Source organism: Cololabis saira, chromosome 23 (assembly GCF_033807715.1).
Source record: "Cololabis saira isolate AMF1-May2022 chromosome 23, fColSai1.1, whole genome shotgun sequence".
Taxonomy (NCBI): Eukaryota; Metazoa; Chordata; class Actinopteri; order Beloniformes; family Belonidae; genus Cololabis; species Cololabis saira.
Window position 1 is genome coordinate 24,228,147 of NC_084609.1, and position 24,428 is coordinate 24,252,574.

Genomic DNA, 24,428 nt, shown 5'->3' on the forward strand with positions numbered 1-24,428 from the left:
ACATGGGTGATTGGGCAGTTGGGGAAGGATGTCTGCAGTGTGTTTAAGCGAGTGTGTTGAGTGAGCAAGGGGGCAAACGGTTGTGTGTGTGTGTGAGTGTGTGTGTGTGGCGGCCAGGAAGTGGCTTGTGGGCCTGCGGACGGCCACGAGGTTCATTCTGATCATAAAGGAAAACGGGCGCACACGGACTCCATGTTATCTGTGTTCATCTGAGGAAGCGGCATTGTTGCTCCGACTTTGAGATTAAAATGACACTCGCCTTCGGGGGCCGGAGGGGGTGGGAGTGTGTGTGTGTGTGTGTGTGAGGGAGGTGGGAGGTCTGGATAATGTCGCTGCTTCGAGGCATGTGGAGCTAAACTGCAGCACACAACAGACAAAGGCCTAGAAGGAATAGTTTCTTTTCTACCACATACAGACACACATTTACCCAAAGACAAGACCGTGTGTGTGTGTGTGTGTTTCAAGTTAATTTCTGGCCGTGTCATGTATAACCTGGTGTGTCCCATCTTTCTTCTGGCAACAACAACCCATCATGGCCACATTACTTCACCTCCCCTCTGGCCGTGTAAACCTAGAAGTGTGAATTATTCAAACACACACACACGCACGCACGCACGCACGCACGCACGCACGCACGCACGCACGCACGCACGCACGCACGCACGCACACACACACACACACACACACACACACACACACACACACACACTTTCTGGAGGGCTTTCATGATGCTGCAAGGTCTTGTGCGTCACCGCCGCGTTTATCGCCTCTCTGCGTGACAGATGGACGGCGGTCATTGTTGCCGTGTTTTCAAAGAGACAAATATGTGACGGTGCACGAGTCGAGTAACCGTAAGAGTAACCGTATCCTGCAACTATGTTCAGGAAAAAAACACTAGGACCCTGCAAAATGTGATTAACAACATAATTGCAAAGATCAGCAGATGGCATAAACCAATAATTGGTTCACAACGGAACGTAGAAAACGTATCAAATGTTGAACTTGACATACTTTACTAGGTCATGAAAAAGGCTCATTTTGTAAACAAAGAGAGCAACACAGCTCAAGATAGCTGGAAAAGGCTGAAAAAGTGAGCGGTTTCAGAAATTAAGACCTGGAGAAACATCTGGCAGCTCATTTGGTCAACTGGTGACAGGTCAGTGGTATGACGGGGTCATAAGAGCATCTTAGAGAGGAAGCCTCGCCTAGAAGGAAAGCTGAGCTCTGGCGAAAACTGCATCTACAAATTATGAAAGAACTTCCTAATTCAATTATAAAGACTTTGAAATAGAACATAACATCATCACAAGATCCCAATAATCAGAAGAAATATCTGTGTGTATGGGAGTGAAAAATCAGTGCTGGCTGCCTGTGATCTGTTATGTCAACCACTGTGTGGGTTCAGGAGCACGTCTAAAGATCAGTTCACTACGACATCTAAACATGCAGGTTTAAAACTTTTGCAGCTTGCGGTTTGCAGCTTTCAGCAAGACGTAACCTAAGCACATCCTGCCTCCGTCACAAAATATAAGCTCCATGAATCCTACATTAGAGGACAAGAGGACAATATCCTTCTCCTGAAACTCCAGGAACTGGTCTCCTCAGTTCCCAGATAAATACAGACGTTGTGGGTAGAATACGAATTTAGGAGATATGAAAATAATCTTAAATTTTCTTGAATTTGGATTGTATCTAACATGACTGAAACAAAAAGTGCACCCAAGCCCGAATGCCTCCAAACATCTAAGGGGGACATTATGACATTTAGGCAAAAGTTGACCCTATTTCTTGAAGTCGCGATGTCATGATTGTTAAAATACACAGACATGCAGTACAAAAGCTCCCTTTTCAACCACGTCTTTATACCTCTCACAGCAGCTGGTTTTATGTGGCGGGGTGTTAGTGATGCTGAGGTTTGTGAAGCTGGATAACGGTACTCTGATCTGGGTTTGTGAGGTCACAGTATCCTGGAGATCTGAACAGCTCGCCGAATGACACGTTTTCAGTTTTATATGTTCTCAAATGAAGCGTTGCGTTATCTCAATGTTTTTGAGTCATTAGTCCCTTCACAAGCCCATGTATGTACTTTAAAGCCATGAATAAAAAAAAAAGGTTTTTTATAATATTGTGCAGATTTGTTGCTTTTCCAACTGAAATTTCAGTTTAAAAAGAAATTTAAAGAGAAAAAAATAGCAATGTATGGATGAAATAGTCAAAATTTATAATATATGCGTATGGAAACGGACAATCTATCTTTGATTTTTTTGTTTTTCTTTCCTTGTGATATTAACTAAGTAATTGTGCAGACCATCTGTTATTATTGTTCAATTTTGTTTTGAGGGACGGGCAGGTATAATAAGATTTTTTTCTTCCTGCTCCTTTCTGGTTATGGAATATGCTTTTGATTGTGTTGTCATTTTACTTGTTTGTTTCTTTTGTTTGCACATTTCCATGATCGGAATAAATAAAAATGAAATGAAATGTGGATAATCCAGATTATTTTAAAACCAATTTCAGCATAAAAGTAAGCAGTAATTCACAGGTCTACCACCTCAACAGGAACAAAGAAGACTGATAAAAGTGTTTTGTTGCAACATTTCTAAAATAAAACCTCCGCTCTATTTCCAAATGTCAAATACACAACATAGATGTGGATCTGAGCAGACAGTAGCCGCTGTGCAGCAGCCGTGTGATTATCACCTAAACAGCTTTCAGGGAGCGCTTCAGCCGTGATCTGGACTGATGCGAATGCTCGGCTGTAAAAAGCACTAGAACGATAAAGATCGCATCTAATGAGGAGCATTTAAGAGATAAGACATAAGTGGAAAACGATAAGAGAGACGAGTCTGGAGACAGAGAGACGGGAGAGCGGGAGGAGGAGGACAGTTTCCTGCCAACAGAGCTGCTGTAAACCGTATGAATGTTTCCTCTCTCCAGATCTCATCTTTATCTCTCCTCTTCTCCCCCCAGATTCCACTGACTGTCTCCTTCTGTGTTACCGAGACATTAGGTTCATGGTAGGTGAAGTGTGTGAAATGTACTCCTTTCAGTGACATCACGGGAGTGTGAGGGAGGAGTGAACAAATCTGAGCGGCTGTACAGAAAAAGCCATGAAGTAAAGCTGCGTAGCCAGATCTTCAGTCTGAACTGAAGTGGTCACTGAGTTTGATGAACATCTATTAGACGTATTACAAACATGCTTCTAGAAAAAAGGCTACAAAAGAGAGAAGTCGAGTCATCCATGAATATCTCAGGGCTGAGTCTCTTGTTAAAGTCTAAGGACACGCAGCACGGGAGAGGATCCAAGACACTAAACAGAAGCATGTGAGCTGAGTCACATTTGCCGTCCATATTACAAGAACCGCCGCTGACTGACTCTGAGCTCCGTTAATCCACTTTGACAGAATCACAGCTTCAACCTGCCACTCTGCTGCCAAACTAAACACCATCCTTCTTCACTGAACTTCTACACGTCACCTGAGCGCCAGTCAAAGGAGGACGTCGACAACATCATTAAAAAAAGACCGAAAATTCGTATAATTCCTTCAATATATCAAAATATTAGCTGCTTATATATATATATATATATATATACACAGTACAGACCAAAAGTTTGGACACACTTCCCCATTTGTTTGAATGAGAAGGTGTGTCCAAACTTTTGGTCTGTGGGACTGCATATATTAAAAAATATAGAATTGGACAGGGGTGTCAAAAGGCTCAAAAGTAGGTGATGTTAAAAACAAACACCTGGAGGACATTTCTCACAACTACATTACCTTCAGGTGTAAAAAAGAGCATCTCGGAGGAGGTACAGTCTGTTAGAAATAAAGATAGGCAGAGGTTGACTAATCTTTGAAAAAGTGTATTTACATATTGTGAAACTATTTCAGAGTAATTTCACTCAAGTTGTTATTAACTTTGAATAACTCATCTTCTACAGGACATAATATCAAAAGAGTCGGGAAACTGGAGAAATCTCTGCGTGCAGGGAAATGAGGTAAATAATCAGTTTTGATGCCTGCAATCTTAAGGCAGTTCTGGATTAGGAACAGGAAATAAGTGTATGAGGTTAGAAACAACTCTGGTAATCACTATGAACACAGATCCTCACATCCTCTAAAGCCGGAGGAGAAATTTCTACCGTGCAAAGTAATAATAAGTGGACTTCATCCATTATCACTGACACTGCACCCTCCAGACTTAAGAGAAGAGGGATCGTCAGACTTGTTATCAGCACTCAGATCAGGACTGTGCATCTCTGATGGTAGGGACGTGCGAATGGGCAGTTTGCACATCTGGAAAAGAGACTTTGATGCTGAAAGCGACATGTTCTCCCATCCAGATGAAAGACGTTTACAGTGAAGGTCTTGCTTCTTTCAGAGTTCAATGCTAAACTGTTTCTACAAGGCTTCGTAGTGGAAGAGTCCGGCTGCTGAACCGACCGGCCTGCAGACCAGACGATGAAAATCTGGTGTCACGAAACGAAAAATAAGAAGATTTTCTTGAAACATATTTCTGACATAAATGACACAACACTCCTCTCCTGAAACTCCTGAAATCTTTTTTTTTATAAATATTGTGTATTTCCTCTGTTTAAACATATTCGATAGTTCCTGGGTACATCCATGAATAAAATAAAGAGTTTTTCAAATCACTGTGTTGAGTTTTTGTTTACGCTCTCCACTGGGTCCTTACGCCTGGATTTGGTTTGTAAGATACGTAACAACCCGTACGCTGCTGCTGATAATTCCCTTCGGTGTGAATGTTGAGAAGAGCTGAAAGAAAGCCAGATCCCCCAAGAACCCACAGAGGAAGTCCACTCACCCGCTACAGCCAAACCGGGACGCAGCCAGAGCATCTACGGCAGCGTCACTAAACAGGCTAGACTACGCCAGACTAGCCGAGAGCCCGGCTCTCAGAGGCCTCGCTGCCTCCGTGAGTCTGAACTACACAAAGCAGTCTAGCAGCTGGAACTAGAGGCAGAGCGGGTACTAAACCCTACCCAGGTTCAGGGGAAAACACCAGTAACTAGGCTAGAGGTCAGAGGTTACCTCCTTCTGATCGAGCTCCAGCCAGGCGGTATAAAGCGGGACACGGAGGCCCCCGCTGGAGTCCACCAGACTCCCCCCGTCCTGGGAGAGACACACCGTGAGAAAGAGAGACACCACGTTAGACCTGCAGCCCAAAACCAAGCCACACGCCGTGTGTGTGTAGTCCAGGGGTCAGCAACCCGCGGCTCTAGAGCCGCATGCGGCTCTTTAGCGCCGCCCTAGTGGCTCCTGGAGCTTTTTCAAAAATGTTTTTCCTTTTTTTCTTCTTTTCCTTTTTTTCTATTTTTTTTCCTTTCCTTTTTAATCTCGACATTTTGACTTTTTTCTCAACATTTCGACTTTTTTCTTGAAATTTTGACTTTTTTCTCGAAATTTGGACTTTTTTCTCAACATTTCAACTTTTTTCTCGACATTTCGACTTTTTTCTCAACATTTCAACTTTTTTCTCGACATTTCGACTTTTTTCTCAACATTTCAACTTTTTTCTTGACATTTCAACTTTTTTCTTGACATTTTGACTTTTTTCTGGAGATCGTACTTAAACATTAATCTCTACATTTCTACTTTTTTCTCGACATTTCTACTTTTTTCTCGACATTTCGACTTTTTTCTCAACATTTCAACTTTTTCTCAAGATTGTACTTCAACATTAATCTTGACATTTCGACTTTTTTCTCAAAATTTCGACTTTTTACTTGACATTTCGACTTTTTTCTCGAAGTGCATAATGAAAAAAAGAAATCTTCCCCCAGTTATAACTAATATACATGCAGCATGTGTTGCCTTCATTCTAAGGTTTATACAAGACTTTTCATTTTTTGCGGCTCCAGACATATTTGTTTTTTGTGTTTTTGGTCCAATATGGCTCTTTCAACATTTTGGGTTGCCGACCCCTGGTGTAGTCTGTTCATGTAGTGTGAACGGCCGGGGGTCTGTTGTGGCCTGATATGCTGCAAACCTATTAATTATTTGTATTCTAGCTTTATCAAATGCACATAAGGTCTGCGTCCATGGCAGAGTTTGCACCCGTCACCGACAGCAGGTATCAACCCCAGCACGACCCCCTGCGCCTGCACTACAAAGGCACGTCGGCTGAGGTGTCTGTGGTTTTATTTGCCACCGGCTGGTCTGCCAACAATAACACTTTCCAACCCGCAGCATAATTTCCTCCTTCCCACTTCAAAACCACCTCTCCCACCGCCTCACACAATAGAGCGCCGCTCTTGCACTGGCGCCCTCGGACAGAGGTGCCCCGGGCAGATTTATATATATATAGATTTATATCACGCTGCGAAACGCTGAGCTGCGTCAAGAGTGGGTGAAATTTACAGCAGGAAAAACAGGAAAAAAACAAACAACAAGGGGAAACATTTTCTGGTGACACCGGAGTCCAAAAGCCCAAGAAAGTCCAGCTCTTAAACAACGGCACAAGAAACGAGCATTTTCTTGCGGTTTGTGACGATGGGACAACGCTTAGAAGAGATCAAAACAATCAAAATTTTCTCCTCTGAGAGGAACTTACAACAGTAGTAAGAAGCAGCGCCTGTGTTTATGTAGCGATAACATGACCTGTCTGAGGTGTGTGGAAACATACGTCAAGAAGAGCGAAGAATAACATGGCCTCTTCCTCTGAAAACAAACCCTGCCGGGGAACGCAGCGTCTGGGGCTTCACCTCAGAAACATAGAAATACTTAACCTTTCTGCAAAGCACTTAGCAGAGAAAACATGTGCAACCTGCACTCCTGTCTGTACGGAAACCCCTCGTACGGTAGCCCGTCTTCACAAATACACACACACACACACACACACACACACACACATCCCTCTACACAGCTGACAGAAGTGCCAGGCCGATGCACCAAATAAGGACTGCATCTGTCCCTCTATCCCTCTCTGACCACCCAGGAAAGACACATGCATTGGCAGTAAAACTTTAACAAAAGGGGGAGGACGATGGTTCAAAACCACCTGCAGGCTCTCCAGAGTGTATTTTAAGAGTCATTATCTCCCAGGAGTGATTGAGTAACTTTGAGAGTGTGTGCCTGACTACATGTCAGCTCACCCTGCAAACCTGCAAACATCCTGAAACATTAACAAAGAAAGAGAGTACAGATAAAAGGGTAAGAGCCTGCTTATTCTACAACAGACACTCATTCTCACCATTACACTGGACATCGAGTGGCCATTTCTGTCTTGTCGGATTACTTAAGCATGAGCTCTGCAGCCATTAGAACTTCAAACTGTTTGTAATGCACATGAAGGACGGGGGTGCACTGAGATTCAACAATACAAAAGAGCCACACCTGTTTGAATTCGACTGACAGGTTTCAAAATACAGTGGAGTGGTTGAGTTTCAGTTACTGCAGAGGCTGCACAAATATACACAGTGCATTAAAAAGCATGTGACACTATGCTGCGAACTAATTTGCACTGCTGCTCTGGTGATGAAAGCTCTGCCATGAGTCCGGAGAGAAGAACTGCAGAGCCAGAAATGAGTGAACTTTTGGTGCTCGCGGGTGATAAGAGCTGAGTAAGCCCGTCTGGGAATGCTGTCAACACACCCGGGCAGGAAGATTCATAGCCCAAATTATTCAGCACGACACAATCAACATGCTCAGCTTCAAGTTTCATGTTTGCAGTTAAGGTTTGCTGTATTAGGACTGGTTCCGATCGCTGACTCCAACGATAATAACGGGTTCGGTTCAGCTGCGGTTTACAGTAAGTGGCTCACTTGGAAGCTTAAAGTCGTCTCTGACATCACAGCGACCCTCACGGTTGCAGGATACTCCTTTGAATTATATTTCAACAATTTTTTTTTCTCTTTTTTTTCACAATAATTTTCACAATTCACATTTTAACATTCACGATTTCTATTCTACCCACATTCCAACCCTCTCCATAATTACCCTAGGGGAAAAAAAACAAAACAACAAAACAAAAAAAAAAAACATAGATTAAGGGAGAACAAAATTAAATAAATATTTAAAAAATAAATGAATAAATTAAAAAATATATAATGGCAGCAACAGCGATATCAAACTATATATATATATATACTCATACATACATACAAACATACATACATATAAGGCAAAAGTTTGAAAATAGAGATACTCATTGGTCCCCTTTGGAAAAATTCTCCAGTTTTGAAAATAATGGAAACCAAAATTCTTGAAAAATATGACCACGGTTGTATTTTTCCAAAGTAAATTTTTCCAATGGTAAAAAAACTGAAATTTGATCAAAAAAAAACTTGAAAGTTGGAAGGGAATCATCTTTCCAAAGTAAAAGTATGCATTTCTTAGCGAAGTATGTGATCATAATTAATATCCTGCTTTTTTTCCGGTCTAGCTGAAGATCCAGTGTGTCCTTTGATAAATACAAATTGGAGCTTAACTCAAAATTTCAACACATTTTTGATGATTTTTCTTTAGTGTCGTCTGGTTCTCTTCTCCCATCCTAACTATAAACAAACATCACACTGATGTCCTGTTCGCACTGGACTAAAATTAACCCTGGACAAGTGTTAACTCTGAGATTACACCACGACATCTGTATTTAGTTCAGTGCATTGATCCCGGAAGTGATTCTATGTCAACAAGAAAAAAAAAGAGTCACACTTGTAAAAAGAGTGACATTTGTAGGTTATCAAATCTCAACTTTGACATAAATCAGTCAAGATCAAGTTACACACTTAATCTTGCAGACTTAATGTGATAAAGGAACATTGATTTACTTATCAAACAAACAGACAATCAATCAATTAGATATTTCCAAGTGACATACTGACGGCCACAGGTCAAAAGGTCCAAAATACTTTTTCAGATTGATTTAGTGCTTCTTCTAAAATAAAATCTTGATTTGAGAATATGTGTTTCGGTCGTATTAGCTCATGGTTGGACTCGGCGGGAACACCCATGCAGGTGCCTTGGAATACAATTAAGATACAACTGACATCCTGCCCAGCGTCCTGCTAAACTGCATCATTTCCTGCAACAAAAGATGTAGTTTCCCGTCGTGAGCACATCAAAAGTCAAGACAAAACCTCCTGCTGCCCCGAGAATATCCTCCCACGCGTTTGTGTGTCTCTGCATCCTGTTTGGATCTGGCTCACTGGCAAGGACGACTCTCCTTGAGACGGCTCTGGAATTTCAAAAATGTGCCTCCCGTTCCATTTCTGTTGCACAGCATCTTTAAAAATGGTAGAGACCTCTGCGGACATTTAACCCCCCCACATGCAGACACACACACACACTCAGACACACACACACACACACACGGCTTTCCAGCCGAGCCTGATCAATGCAACAATGGCAGGCCATGACGGTTGCCATGCCAACCCTCCCCTGACCTTTGGCCTCTGCCGTTTAACAGAGGCACCCTGATATTTGTGGAGACGGCAACGGCGGTTTTATAAGGGGGCAACCCTTAAAACTTGAGTCGCCCGATGATCTGACAAGTTAAATCACCGTCTCCGCCTGCGTGCGGGTATTGTGCGGCTGTGCCGTTGGAGCCGTTGAGCAACGAGCTGTAGTCCCGCTGTGCCAGCTATTTGTTAACGTGTTTGGATGTTTGAGCATAAAGTTCTGGACATTTATTGGCAATATTCACGCTGATGATTCACTCCGTCACGTTACCCCGTGTTGTTAGTTTAATCAAAAGTTACCATACAGAGTACCTTCCTACTGTCCTACAGAAATGTCATGAAGGTCCCAGGAAGGACATCTATTTATAGGCACATGTTAGTTTTCTGTTGAGGGTGATGAGGATCTGCTGAAGCAGGGTGCACCCTGGACAGGTCTCTCGTCCATTGCGGGGTCACCGGATTTGAACCAGGAACTTCTAGCTGTGAGTAGGGCTGGGCGATATGGACCAAAAGTCATATCTCGATATTTTCTAGCTGAATGGCGATACTCGATATATATATCGATATTTTTTCTGTGCCATAATTGGGGTTTCCCCCAAAGCATTATAGCATAGCATCTCTGTTAGCTTCATTTTTTTCTGAGGCAAACCCTTAAAAAAACAGTCAGTTTTAATACAAAGCCTCGTGCCAAATGTCACACAGGTTCCTTTATTAACAGAGGTCTGCACAATATCAAAATGTATAAAACAAATGAAATAAAAATAAACTGCCTGCATATATAGAATAAAAATGCTTCTTGAATAAAATAAAACAAATATCCCTTTTCTGCATAACAATTAAATTAAAATACACTGTGCAATTAATACAATGTAGACAGTAACAGGCAGACTTTTCCACTGAGGTTGACAGTTGTGCAAATAACAAAACATTTGTGCAAATCTCAAATAAAACATTCAAGTCAATTTGTCAAAAAATAAAACGATATTGTCTCGTACCATATCGCGTTTGAAAATATATCGATATATATTAAAATCTCGATATATCGCCCAGCCCTAGCTGTGAGGAAACAGTGCCAACTACCACTACTACCATCAATATTTACTAAAATCATTCTTTTAAACTGGCTCGAGAGCACAAAAGGCATGAGTGTGGATGAGTGTGGAGTTTGGACTGGATGAAATCAACTCAAATCACTATCACAATTTTCCCTTGATCATGATTAAAGGGATTATTTTAGTTTTGTTGAACTTTTCCACTCACAGAACACAGACGAGGGATTAAAACTGGGATATTTTTCTAATGAAAGAATACTTCTTTAAAATCTTAAAATTAATGGCACATGAACAAATGACATGTACATTCAAAGTTGGTGACTTGATTCCTGATCTCACAGAACCCCACGTTCCCTCCGATGTGTGACTGTGTGTGCGCTGTGCAGAATTAATACAAAATATACTAATGGAGGTAATGATCTTTATAGACTTTAGACTTTATAGACAGTTCTGCGTGGATGGGTGAATGTGGTTTGAAAGTCCTTTAACTGGTCAACGAGACCAGAAAAATGCTGCATAAATTCATTTATATAGCATTTTACTACAAAAGCTCCAAGATTGATAGCTAAAGGACAATGAGGGAACGTTATCTATGTATGACATGAGCCTGGATGACATCACACCCACAGGCTCTGATCTTCTGCCTCTTTCTCTGGGCTATGAAAGCAATGCTACCCGCAAAGTGAAAGAGCCCTGTCATGCACAGCAAACATATGCGTCCCTTCATTCACGTCCATGCATTCACATGTCAACACAGCACATCTATTGTAAGAACATTGCTGCTTTCTGCCAGATAGGTTTCCACTAATCCCTCCAGCAACTGACGTAGGGATTAAATTACCATCAGTCAATCTGACTTCTGATCATTCAGCGCGCGAAGAAAAGCCGGCCCGATGTCGGTGCTACAGTCGGCCTTGGGCTAATTTAACGGAATGTGGCACCGGCTCTACAAATCACTGGCCCGTATTAGGACGGACTCGGTGGAATGCATCACTCCCTCCCTGCGCGCTACACACCCATGACACCAGGACCCGCTCACAATCCTAGTGTGATACATACGTGTGTCTGCATGTCATAGCAGCAGAAAGCAATAAGCCTATAGGATCAGTGAAGTCAAATAAATAAGAGAAACGAATTCCACAGAACAGACATGAAGCAGGAAATCTCCTAAAATGTGACCATAAATCTCTCGTTTCAAGGGTGATGTTCTTACAACCCCCCAGAGAAAAAAAAGACTATCCTGCAAATGATAGTTGTGGTAGTCAGACGCCTTGCAGCAGCACTAAAGCAAGGTCAAACCATTGTCTCTAGAGCATCATTATGCTGTTTAGGCGCCGAAGAGAGGGACACGGAGAGTAACTGCACCTCAAACAATAGATACATATGTGACCCTGCAGCTAACATGCTAAAGAACAGTGGGCCGATTCATCACCTTTGATGAACGCCGTCAAGGCGGCCGAGAACGCTATGGGCTCTGCGGCTGAAAGACACTAGAAAGAGGCGAACAACCTGTGAAATGTGAGCAGGTGTGCATTGTCGGGGAGCGCGAGGGCGAGAACACGAGCACGCCCTTTACTGCGCAACACAGGTCCTGCTGAAACATGACGCTGGATGTCTGGCTCAGTGATGCTGCAGCTTTGAGCTTCACATACATGAAGGAGGAAACAGAAAGTAAAGGAAAGAGGAAAAGATGGTGCTTTGCATGCACGTGCACGTCCTCCCACTGGACAAACATCACTGAAAGATGAATTTTAGCTGCTGTTTTGACTTGAAAATGGCTACAATATTGATATTTCTACCGCTGTACACTGATTAAGATGATGTAACATTACATTTGTCATTAAAACAGCTAGTGCTGGGCGGTATACCGGTTCATACCGAATACCGGTGTTTATTTTTCTTATGATATGAATTTTTCATATACCGTAATACCGGTGAGTAGCGCACACAACGTTGGGAGCGCCGCGCAGCGCGGCGGAACGCAGCGCCGCTGGACCCTGTTTGTGAGGGGACTGTTTAGCCAGTGAGCAGAGCCGGCAGGGAAAAGTCAACAGTGCCGCGTGTCCGCGTGTAACCTAAATCTACCATGGCCTCAGCTTTAGGGCTCGGCCAAGTGAGGCTTTATTAATATATGGGCTTTATAAATTTATTAAAAATATGAGCTGCGCGCGGCGAGGAGTACGAGCCGGGCGCACAGTGAGTCGCGCTGTGAAGCCTGATTTATGGTTCCGCGTTAAATCGACGCGGAGCTGATTTCCCTGTGAGCAGTACTCGAGTTGAAATAAAAACGGTCCAAATCATCCCCCCCCTGAAATAAAAACGGTCCAAATCACCCCCCCTGAAATAAAAACGGTCCAAATCACCCCCCCTGAAATAAAAACGGTCCAAATCATCCCCCCTTAAATAAAAACGGTCCAAATCATCCCCCTGTAAAACTGCCATCCCTCCTTTCCATCCCTTATGTCATTTCATCAATGAATGTGGTTTTACTGCTATTTCAACATTTAGAGTCATCACCAGAAAAATAACTTATTTGAGCATTTTCACCTGTTTCAAGTAAATTTTCACTTGAAATAAGTAGTAAAATCTGCCAGTGGGACAAGATTTATCTTCTTATTACAAGCAAAAAAATCTTGTTCCACTGGCAGATTTTTCTACTTATTTCAAGTGAAAATCTACTCGAAACAGACTGATTTATTGCTTGTGTAGTTGTAAAATACATGAGAACAGGACCTTGAAAAAAATAATCGCATATTAAATCGCAATATTGAGGAAAAAAATCACAATTAGATTATTTTCAAAAATCGTTCAGCCCTACATTAGAATCATAAGTGCCGCCACCTCATTGTAAACGGCATAATTTTGTGAGGCCATGCAAACCTGTATTTATACTAGTGTTAATGTTTTTCTACAATATTTCGTCCTCATGACAGTAAAATAGGCCATTCTAAGCCAATTTACTGCAGCAATTCCTTTCCAAATCATTAGAAAATGTGGTTAACACCCAGTTGTGCATGAAAAAAAAAAATACCGTGATATACCGTGAAACCGATATAATTTTGAAAAATACCGTGATATAAATTTTTGGTCATACCGCCCAGCACTAAAAACAGCCCAACTTTGAATTTTCAAGTTAATTGATCGTTATAAAAAGATCCACACAATAGCTTGTGCATCCAAAGAGGAACAGTCTTATCTTATTTCCCGCCCGGTTTAATGTTATAAGAACGACGCCGGCGGCTGTGGAAGTTTGTTGGAACAATAATACCAGCTCTTGAGTGCAGCGTAAGTCAGTATATCAAATGAAAGCTGAAGAGGATACATGAGCTCGGCTTTTCTGATTCAGTGAAGGAGCGTGGGAACATTTACTTTGAGCACTGTGAGTTAAGTTACGATGTCTTATCATCGTGATCAGGCAAAACGGAGCTGGATGACAGTCGGTGCTCTAGAGGGAGAACACGGCTAGTGCACATTTGAACCATGAAGATGTAGCTTAGCTTGGCTACATGTCAGATTATCTCTCAACTCAGTAGTCAAGGTCTCAGTAACCAAAAAAAAAAATGGTTTCACACAGACGACTCCTGCTAAACAACTACCCGATGATTGAGCTTCGACTTACTATTTATGTCTTTCAAACGAAGCAAAATGTTAAAAGTGGACCTGTTAAAGAAGCGGATAGATGGTTGATTACTCACTTTGTTGTAGTAATGGAGCTGGACGGAGTGCCACTGCCCGTCACTGACTCCGCCCAGGACATACGGAGACACCTTGGTCTTTCTCTCTCCTGGATGACAAGACGAAGGGGGGGAAATAAGAGGAGAGGGGTGAGATGGGAGACGGGATGCAGAAAAATGATGACGGGGAAGTGAGGATCGGTGATGGAGGAAATTAAACGGAGGGAGTGAAGGTCATATGTCAGTTGTGTCACAATCGTTGGGACCTGCACACCTAAACAGAAGTATATTACACACCAACTGATGATGTTCCTGTCTTGGACACAGACTGGGATAGTGATGCCTCACCATTTTGGAGAATAGCGTAACTGTATCACAGAATAACTTACTTTGAACTAACCAGGCCATAAATAGTGTAGACTGCCATCCTAATGGTTTTACTCTGATATCCATGAACACAGAGAAAACGCCAAAACCCACTCTTGTGATTGGTTCGGTACGTTTGGAACCAGTGAAAATGGCTGTAAATGGCCCATTTTACAAGTATTCACAAGGTGAATGGATATGACATTGAATTGGCTGAAAATGGTGACAAAAAAAGTGTTTTTACATGAGATGGGAAGGTACAAAAGATTTAGAGGTGACCAAATAAACCCAATAGGCCCAGGATGGATCCAGGATTGGAAGCAAACCATGTTTTTTTTTAAATAAACTTAACTTTCAGTGAGTACCGGTATACAAAAAGTAGATGGGCTTTACCTTTTGCATCCCCTGAATCCTTAATTTAACCTGCCAGTTTTAATGTGCATGTTGCAGCATGGAAGCTGTTTTATGCCGATAAGAAAAATTGTGGAGCCAAACCCTTTCGGCGAGGTGCTGGTTCAGCGCTTTTAATGGGCCAGAACAGAGCAAGTTTCATGTTGGTACAAAAGGGGTGTCTTTAATGAATTCAACATCTTTAGCCTATAGGTATTGTGTGACTGAATGTGACTGAATAACAGAAAAAAAACCTTATCTTCTGGTTATAAATATGTTATCTTTAACGGGAAATTATCTTAACATACACAAACACACAGAGGTCGTCAATCAATGGCTCCATGCGGAAGGATTGTAGGGTACAAAAGCACCGGATTTACTCAAGGTTTAATCTGTTTATTAAGGGCAGGAGCAGCCTGCGCAAAAATCCTCCGCACTTGACATTAGCAAACACATCTGCAACGGTGAGTGGAAGTCCATGTCAGCCTTTGTTAGGCAGATGCTGCTTAGATGAAAGAAGAAAACACCGCTAATAAATCAAAGCGCTTCCTTCACCCATCTCTCATTAAAAGCATGACTCACGATTTAAATGTTGTAACGTTTAAATGCATTTGATTTTACAGAATAAAACCGGATGATGGCGTGGGAAAGTGGCCGGCGACTAAAAACAACTGTCGCCGTCCTGAAGAAGCTGTGTTTGATCAGCAGTTTTGATCAAGCAGTACTTGAAATATACTTAATCATTCTGGCAGCTGCTTTATAGAATAGTAAAACACACCCACTTACCTCCACACAGACACACTAACACACGCACATATACACACGATCGTGTTTAAACTGGAACATTTGGATACACACTCACACAAAAACACACACACCCTTGTCAAAAATCAGCACGCAGTGATAAGAATTATTTTACCTTCTCTTTGCAAAAGTCACTTAAGATAGAGGGCATTCAAAGCTGAGTTAATCTGCTTAAAATGTGTCTGACAAAGAGGGATAAAGGCACACACACACACACACATTCGAGGCCTGACCTCCGGAGAAGGTGAGCTGAATCTGCTCGTCGATGATCTCCAGGGCGATGAAGTCATGTTTCTCGTTGAACCTGCCATTGTAGAGGAGCAGCGCGTTTCTTTCTCTCGTCGCAAACCTGCAGAGACGGGATGGATTTCAGCTGTTTTATTTGGAAAAAGGGTCACTCTTAAAGCAACAAACACTCCGACTTGTGTCACTGAACAACCCCTGGTGACAGAAACTTGTGTTTCCGGGCACATTTCTGAGCACGGCCCCTCCTTCAGCTGAAACGAGGCTCGTACTGAGAGATTGAAGAGCTTGCTGAAAGCTTCATCGCAACAAAGGCAGAGAGGCGCTCCTGAGGAAAAGTGGCTGGCCAGGGAAAGTGGGTAAAGGATGTGCAACGCAGAGTGGAAACGAAGTCCCCTGCCTTAAAAGACGATGAGTAAGTGCCCTCTGGTCGGCGGGCCGCTGGTGTGTGTTGTGAAAGGGGTGGGGAGTTCAGATGTGTAGCTGTTTGTTTACGTGTTTGGCATGTAAGGTGAGGGCAGAGGAGTCAGCCCACAGATGCCAGCGAGGCCAGGGGGGCAGGAAGACAGGATGGCTGTAGCCAAACACTGATAAGGCAAACCCCTTGCACAGTCCTTCCTGTTTTCACCGCACTGCAAACCTTTTCTCACCGCCGTGATGATGAATGTACACTATAAAACTCACCTTGTGTTTATGAACTACAAAAGAAGCCAAAGCCTCTCACTTTTATCGTTTGATTTGAGTGCAAGAGGAAAAGAAGGACACAGTTGCACATTCAGGTACACAGACTAATCTGCTTTAAATGTGAGTCTGCATGTGTACTCAGGGGAGGGAAAAGATACACAATGGAAAAGTGGGCACTTGTCCCAGCACGCCCTACCTGACACAGTTTAGCTCCCTGAACTCAGCTGTGAAGAAATGAGCATTTATGACACTCACCGCTGCATGTATCACGATCAAGAGAACTTGATGTCACACTGCCCTGAATTCCTGCTCTTTTTTTGTTTGTTTTTTTAAACACGGTATTATGTCAGGATCCAAAACTGTCTTTTGCATGCAGTAAACCTTCTTATTTATCTTCAAGATCTGGAAGATATCAATCTACCTACACTGTAATCTGTTCAAGTGGCTGTCTGACTTTACCGTGCAAGTTTAAAAGCACCAAAAAAATAGCAAAACACAATCCAACACTAAAGAAAGAATTTAGCGACATAGTATCTTATAAAAACATAGTTTGCAGTTTGCAGGAATCTGTACGGAGACAGTGCATCAGGATCTGTAATCCAACAGCGCAACTCAGCCTATGGTTTATTTTCTCTCTCATTTCTACTAATTTAACTCTATTAACCAACTTTTTAGCCAAACTAAACCAAAACTCAACAGCTGCTTATCAGGCACAGATGACAGTCATTCTTCACAGTGCTTGTGTTGTGAGAACTGATACTGCATGTTATTTATTTATTCTATTCTGTTATGTATTTTAACTCAAGATACATTATGTGATAAACAAAGTATCACGGTTTTATCTGGTTTTAAGTTTTACTCACCACTTAAATAGTTTGTAGAGGTCTTTTTTTCTTAGCATTTCTTTGTGGCAATAAGTAGCACATAACTGGCTAACTAGTTAAGATGGCACTTTTAGCTGTATTCCTGTTTTTATCTTATATTTCACTGAGTGAACCATCTTTAAGAGCATATTTTCCCCCACAAATGTCATTGAAGGTTACCTGGACTCAATAAAGAGCTGAAAACATGCTTATAGCCACATTAGCTACAATACTGTTTGGAAGCAGTCGCTTCGTTAGCAGCACCTGCTAATCTGCTCGCTAACGCAATATAATTCTAATCAGTCTAATAAATCCAATCAATGTAAAGCTGAAACGGACTGTACACATGTAAACTTCAAACTAAGAAGGTGGCTTTAACCCCTTAATGCCTGATATATCAAATACACTGATTTTATGTTTTTAATTTAATATGTTTATTATGTATTGAAATGAAAAATGCCCCAAATTTAGTCCTTAAAATTTGTCTAATTCATATTTTTTTTTATCAATGAATATATTGGGTTATTGAATTGATTTTTCTGGACATTTTTTAATTGTATAAAACTGTATTTTTAATTGTTTCAATTAGGGGGCCTGGTGATGAGGTCTCATCATTAAATATGACACATTAGGCATTAAGGAGTTAAACGTGGCTGGAACGTGACGAGGAGTTTGACACCGGCTCATTTATGGCACAGGTCGGAGAACGATGGTCAGTAGAGCCAGAACCTGCTTTCTACTGCGAGAAAAAAAACACCTAATGTTACAAGATGACGCGCTATTTAGAACATCCATGATCTCTTGTTTGGCTTTTAATGACAGTATGTTTGCACTCATCCATGTTGCCCCTTTACGTCCGCGCTCTCTTCTCATTACTATCTATGCAGGTTCTGTTTACATCAGGAGTATTATTACTAATACACTCAAATTCTGAATATAATTTTAACCTGTAAGGAAGAAGGAAACTACTCACATGAAGGACACGGTGAAGTGAAACCTTTGCCGCAGGCCTCTGAAGGTGATGAAGGACTGTCCGGGGAAGCTGCGGGTGGTCATCTCACAGTAGGGTTTCTCGTACTCGCCTAGTGGACACTGGCACATGAACCCGCCCGCCAGCCGGTTCACGCACTTGCCACCGTTCTTGCACACTCCGGGTATACACCGGTCCGAGGACGCATTGAGCTCGCAGTGCTCGCCTACAAACACAACAAAAGAAAACAAACCCTTTCGTTAAATCAGCGCTGTTGTTTCTGTGCTCCAAAATAACACAGCTCCTTCCACGTCTGAGCTGCTTCTGTCAGTTGACATGCAGTGAGGATGATAAATGACCATAGCATCAAGCCATTCCTTCTAATTAATCACCATTTTATCATTTCTGTGAAGCATGTTGTCCACCGGTGACTGAATCACAGACTTCATGTCAGCTGTCTGGAATTCACTTGTTTTAACAAGATGCTTTGATAATCAGGCAGGGTCATTTATAGAGCCGTCTCTTTTTGCAGCACAGCTGTCTGCCCTCGCAGTTCCTCAAAAAGCAGAGAGAGACACGTTTTACTCTAAATATTTGAAAGAAAGAAAGAAATTCTCCAGTTGCTGAATTCATGCTGGTACAATCTGTGAGTTATTTCCTCTCTTCAGTTAAAAAGGACATATTACTGCTTACTTATTTGTTTGTTTGAATTTGAAAATGTATGTTTTGGGCTGCAGGGATGAACAACCCTTAATCTTTGAGAAAACAGGATGCTTTCACTTTCTTTTGTGCATGTTTTCTTTCTTTCCCATTTAGTATGGGGCTCCAATTTGCAGAAAACTGTGACATCCCAGGTTCATTTTGTTAAAAAAGAGACAGGTTGTATTTTTGTGCGGTTGTAGCAATTAAAACATGCAACAGAAATATGCACTATACCTGGCCAATCAGCAACTACACTACCTGTATCACGGCTAAAACTACTTTCCAGGTGAACTGGATGTTGAAACAAGTGCAGCTGAATCTATCTATCATAAATCCCTCCTTATTAAAAGCCAGTAATTTACATTTTGCAGTGGGTCACAGCACGGGAAATACCTCTTTAATGACCGTGTGGATGTAGCTGTTCCCAAAAATGGGCAGGCTGAGCCCGGCTTCCTGTCTCCTCTCATTTAAATTCCACAGACGTCTTTGTGACAGTCGTATTATTTGTTGTGACTCTGCGTCTCAGGCAGTGTTATGTGTCAACCTGCTATCCAGACGAGATCTCTCCATGCGGGGCACATCCAGACCCCCAACATCACAGGTTGGAACCAGCTAATGGCCCTTCTCTCCTCGGCATAATCCTTTTTTTCCGAGGGAGAATTATAAGGATCTCTTTCCCTATAATGTAGGAAACCCAAGGAGGACAGAACGGGCCCCTGCTGTCATCAGGCCCATAATGGTCCCTGATGGGCCCTGACTATCTGCAGTTGAACTGTGACCTTCAAAGACGGGACACTGAGATTGTGGGTAAGGGGAAATATGATGGGTTAGTGGAGAGGATGGACATGGGTAGTGAAGGGAAGGAGGCGAGAACCCCTGCGAGCGACAAAGGCAGGTATAATCAGGTAATTACATCAGATAAGGTAGAGGAAGAGAAAGAGAAAGAGGGGGGGCAGCGTGTTGGGAGAGATGGACGGAGAGGAGGCATGAGGGCAGCCAGCAAGGATCTATTAGAGAGGGACAGCAGAGACAGTCGCGTATCATATGTACGAGGGGAAATGTGGGAGGGAAATTACAGACGTCTGGACATATTTTACAGTGATTACGGTGGGAACAAGGAAGCTTCAAAGTCTTCCCACTGCTCATCTACCACAGGAACTCTGCACAGAGGTAGTATAACTTAGGGCTGGGCGATATATCGAGATTTTAATATATATCGATATATTTTCAAACGCGATATGGTACGAGACAATATTGTTTATATCGATTTTTAATTTTTTTTTTTTTTTTTTTTATGATTTTGATATAGCTTATTTTGTGACAAACTGACTTGAATGTTTTATTTGAGATTTTCACAAATGTTTTGTTATTTGCACAACTGTCAACCTCAGTGGAAAAGTCTGCCTGTTACTGTCTACATTGTATTAATTGCACAGTGTATTTTAATTTAATTGTTATGCAGGAAAGGGATATTTGTTTTATTTTATTCAAGAAGCATTTTTATTCTATATATGCAGGCAGTTTATTTTTATTTCATTTGTTTTATACATTTTGATATTGTGCAGATATTGTGCACGAGGCTTTGTATTAAAACTGACTGTTTTTTTCAGGGTTTGCCTCAGAAAAAAAATGAAGCTAACAGAGATGCTATGCTATAATGATTTGGGGGAAACCCCAATTATGGCACAGAAAAAATATCGATAATATATCGAGTATCCGCCATTCAGCTAGAAAATATCGAGATAAGACTTTTGGTCCATATCGCCCAGCCCTAGTATAACTCACAGTTTCTCCACAAAAATCAGGATAGGTTTTTCTTTTCTCTTATTGTAATATTTAAATGGCTTGCAATACACTTTTAGACATGTTTTTGCTTCCATCCAGCCATCAATTTTCATGTACTTGATCCAGAACGGGGTCGCGGGGGCAGCAGTCTAAGCAGAGATGCCCAGACTTCCCTCACCCCCCACACAGTGGGACATGCCTGGAAAACCTCTCTAGGGAGGCATCAAGGAGGCATCCGGTACAGATGCCCAAACCACCTCAGCTGACTCCTCTCAACGTGAAGGAGCAGCGGCTCGACTTTCCCTTCACTTGTTAACAAGATCCCAAGATACTTAAACTCCTCCACTTGAGAAAGCACGTCCTCGCCACCTATCCGGAGACGGAAAGCCACCGTTTTTGGTCGAGAACAATGGCCTCGGTTTTGGAGGTGCTGATTCTCATCCCAGCTGCAAACCGGTTCAGCAAATGCTGATGGTCCTGGTCTGATGAAGCCAACAGGACAACATCATCTGCAAAAAGCAGAGATCAAATCCTGTGGTTCCCAAACTACACGCCCTCTGGCCCCTGGCTACACCTAAAAATCCTGTCTGTAAAGATTGTTGCTTCTATTCTGACCTAAAAAGCTGCATTTTGACCAACTGAACCCAAAACTTAGCGCATCCCAAACTGTTTTCCATGGATCTCAAAGATAATCTCAGTCATATATCTTCTGTTTTCCTATTGAGGTCTAGACTGCAGGGTATATTAGACCAATTAAACCCATTTCAGTGTCTGTCCTCTCCAACAGACCTCCTAGGTGTGTCAACGTCTCCATCCTGGTCGAATTCTTTCACTGGAAAGTAGACTGAAGCTGTATTAACCCAACATACGTTCCTGTTTACAAGGTAACAACTGTGAATCAACGGGAGATTCAAGTTTAATTACTTAGTTTAATTGAAATAAAGCAATAAAAGACCCTGTAGTAGTTTCTGTGGTTGAGAGGGGCCAGAGTGTTTTAGGTAACCAGTTCAGACAGCTGAATCTTGGAGACGGAGGTGGGATGAATTAGATTTGTAGCATGGATATATGTACATTTGTTAGGTGCATATCAAATTCAGCAAAAAAGTGTTGTTTTTTTTAAACATTGATTTGAACAGTTTTAAATTACTATAACTACTCAACACATTGGCTCCCCTGGTCCTTACCTGGGATACATTTGCCACTCACTGCTTAGTTACAGGACAGCCAAGTGTTATATGAGAAAGGCAGAGTTATAGCATGTTTTGTATTGGCCTGATATCGTCCAAATGTTTTGAGCTGGCATTAGCATGGGTAATGACCACTGCTGTGAGACTTACAAAAGGCCCAAAGCCCCAATTAAAAAGAAATTTGGACTGGTAGATGCACTATATCTGGCAACCACATTGACCCTTAAAGGAGCTGTATGTAAGAGCAATAATAAAACGAATCATAAAATGACCCCGATATGTCAACAGACATTTAAAAATCATGTTCATTTCAAATACTTATGTCACTGACAACAGCACTCAAGCCAGGATATTCCAGTTTAAAAAGAGGAGTTGGAGCCCTCAACTGATGTTTATGTTGTCATTTTTTGTTTTGGCCTGAAGCTCCACCCTCCACCTATCTCCCAATCACCAAGTCAGTATTGTTTCTGAAGCTCCACCCTCCACCTATCTCCCAATCACCAAGTCAGTATTGTTTCTGAAGCTCCACCCTCCACCTATCTCCCAATCACCAAGTCAGTATTGTTTCTGAAGCTCCACCCTCCACCTATCTCCCAATCACCAAGTCAGTATTGTTTCTGAAGCTCCACCCTCCACCTATCTCCCAATCACCAAGTCAGTATTGTTTCTGAAGCTCCACCCTCCACCTATCTCCCAATCACCAAGTCAGTATTGTTTCGGCATCCGGGTTGCCAGCTCGGCTCTAATTATCGCAGCCATGGCAGCCTACGTTCCTGCTGCATTCTGCAGCCTACCTGGCAACCTCTGGTCGGGGGGAGGAGGGGGAGGGTACACGCCGCTCAACAATATTTTGAAAGTGACTGCAGTACCAGTTTTGGACATTTCTTACAGACGGCTCCTTTAATCAACTTTAGTCAATGCAGAAAGTGAGCCAAAGAAAACTGCAGATGTGGACCAATCTGAAGAAGCCAATCCTTCATTAGAAGAAAATTGGTCTACTTTCCAATAATCCTTACTGATTCCAATGTATCTCCCAAGAGACACAAATGATGGCACAACATTTTGAAGCTTTAGTTTCTTACACTTACAGGTTGTACAGAAACCATGAACCAAAACTCATTTTAGACACTAAAAATGTGTGAAATTCTTCATTATGCTGCTTCTATTTAAGTATAAAGCAAGTTGTTGTAATGTCAAGCAATGGTTAATACAGCTCATTTTCTTCACGTTAGTGAGCTACACGTTGCTTGATAAGTATCTGGTCTGACCAGTGCAGTCGGCATTCCATTCAAATCTTCGCAGCAATAAATCTACTTTATTGTATGGACGTGCACACGCAGGTGGTTATACCTGCAGGATTGCAAAGCATGTATTTTCTTTATGTACTGGGGTCAATATCAAGTTTCAACTGTAGGTAATTAAGTCTATTCAGTTTGGCAGTTGTGTTCTCATAATTTACACCGAACTCACCTGTGAAGTCTTCCAGGCACTCGCAGGTGTAGCCGCCCTCCCGGCTGCGGCACCGCCCGTTGTTCTTGCAGGGCCCTGAGTAGCAGAGGTCGATCTCGGTCTCGCAGTAGTCCCCGGTAAAACCAAGTGGGCAGCGGCAGCGCAGGCCGTTGATGGGGTGAATGGGCCGAAACAGAACCGTTTCGGAGGCGATGAAGGGAGGGGAGCTGTCAAACTTCAGCACCGATACACACTTCATGTAGTTCTCACAGGGCTCCCGCAGGCAGATGTTATCATCAAAGGGCAACACCTGGGCAAAGGGGGGACAGGATTTAATTAACATGAATATGAAATTGACCTTTTAGGTCCTATTATTTCAATTTCTGAGCTTTAAAATACTACCTCTTGAGAGGATATCAGCCTGAGCAACGTCCTGTTGAGGTAGATCTGCTCCTGCAGCTCCTCGGAGGGGAAAAAAGTCCCTTTACCCGTAGCACCTCCTGGCTGCATCGCCGAAAAGGTCACGTTGAGGATGGAGCCTTGGACGTCCGTGTCGTTTTGGATGTTGAACACAAACACTGCTTCCCGCTTGGTGGAGAGGACAGCGGCCACGCCCTCCAGAAAGAGGGTGAGCAGGGGAGAGAGGAAGCGCTCCTGGGACATGTTCTCCAGACGCACCGTGATGCTGTTGGTCAGCATGTCGTCTGTGATGATGGTGACGCGCAGCGTGCAGAGAGCAACGACGTGATGGAGGCCATCTGGAAGGAAACAGGAGACTCAGTTAGTCATGCTCCATTATTGCTCAAATGAAGCCATGTTAAACTACAAAAACAAAAC

General features: G+C 42.4%; 1 protein-coding gene across 4 annotated transcripts in view; it reads right to left on the minus strand.

Moving 5' to 3' along the window:
- celsr1a (cadherin EGF LAG seven-pass G-type receptor 1a) overlaps positions 1 to 24,428 on the minus strand; it is a 122,393-nt gene that overhangs the window by 36,924 nt on the left and 61,041 nt on the right. For all 4 annotated transcript variants that reach the window (XM_061715292.1, XM_061715293.1, XM_061715290.1 and 1 more), the window contains exons 2-6: positions 23,994 to 24,349; positions 23,613 to 23,901; positions 18,472 to 18,694; positions 15,942 to 16,057; positions 14,170 to 14,258 (exon numbers count right to left, since the gene is read on the minus strand). In XM_061715292.1, the coding sequence (XP_061571276.1) occupies positions 14,170 to 14,258; positions 15,942 to 16,057; positions 18,472 to 18,694; positions 23,613 to 23,901; positions 23,994 to 24,349 (1,073 nt within the window). The remainder of the gene's footprint in view (positions 1 to 14,169; positions 14,259 to 15,941; positions 16,058 to 18,471; positions 18,695 to 23,612; positions 23,902 to 23,993; positions 24,350 to 24,428) is intronic.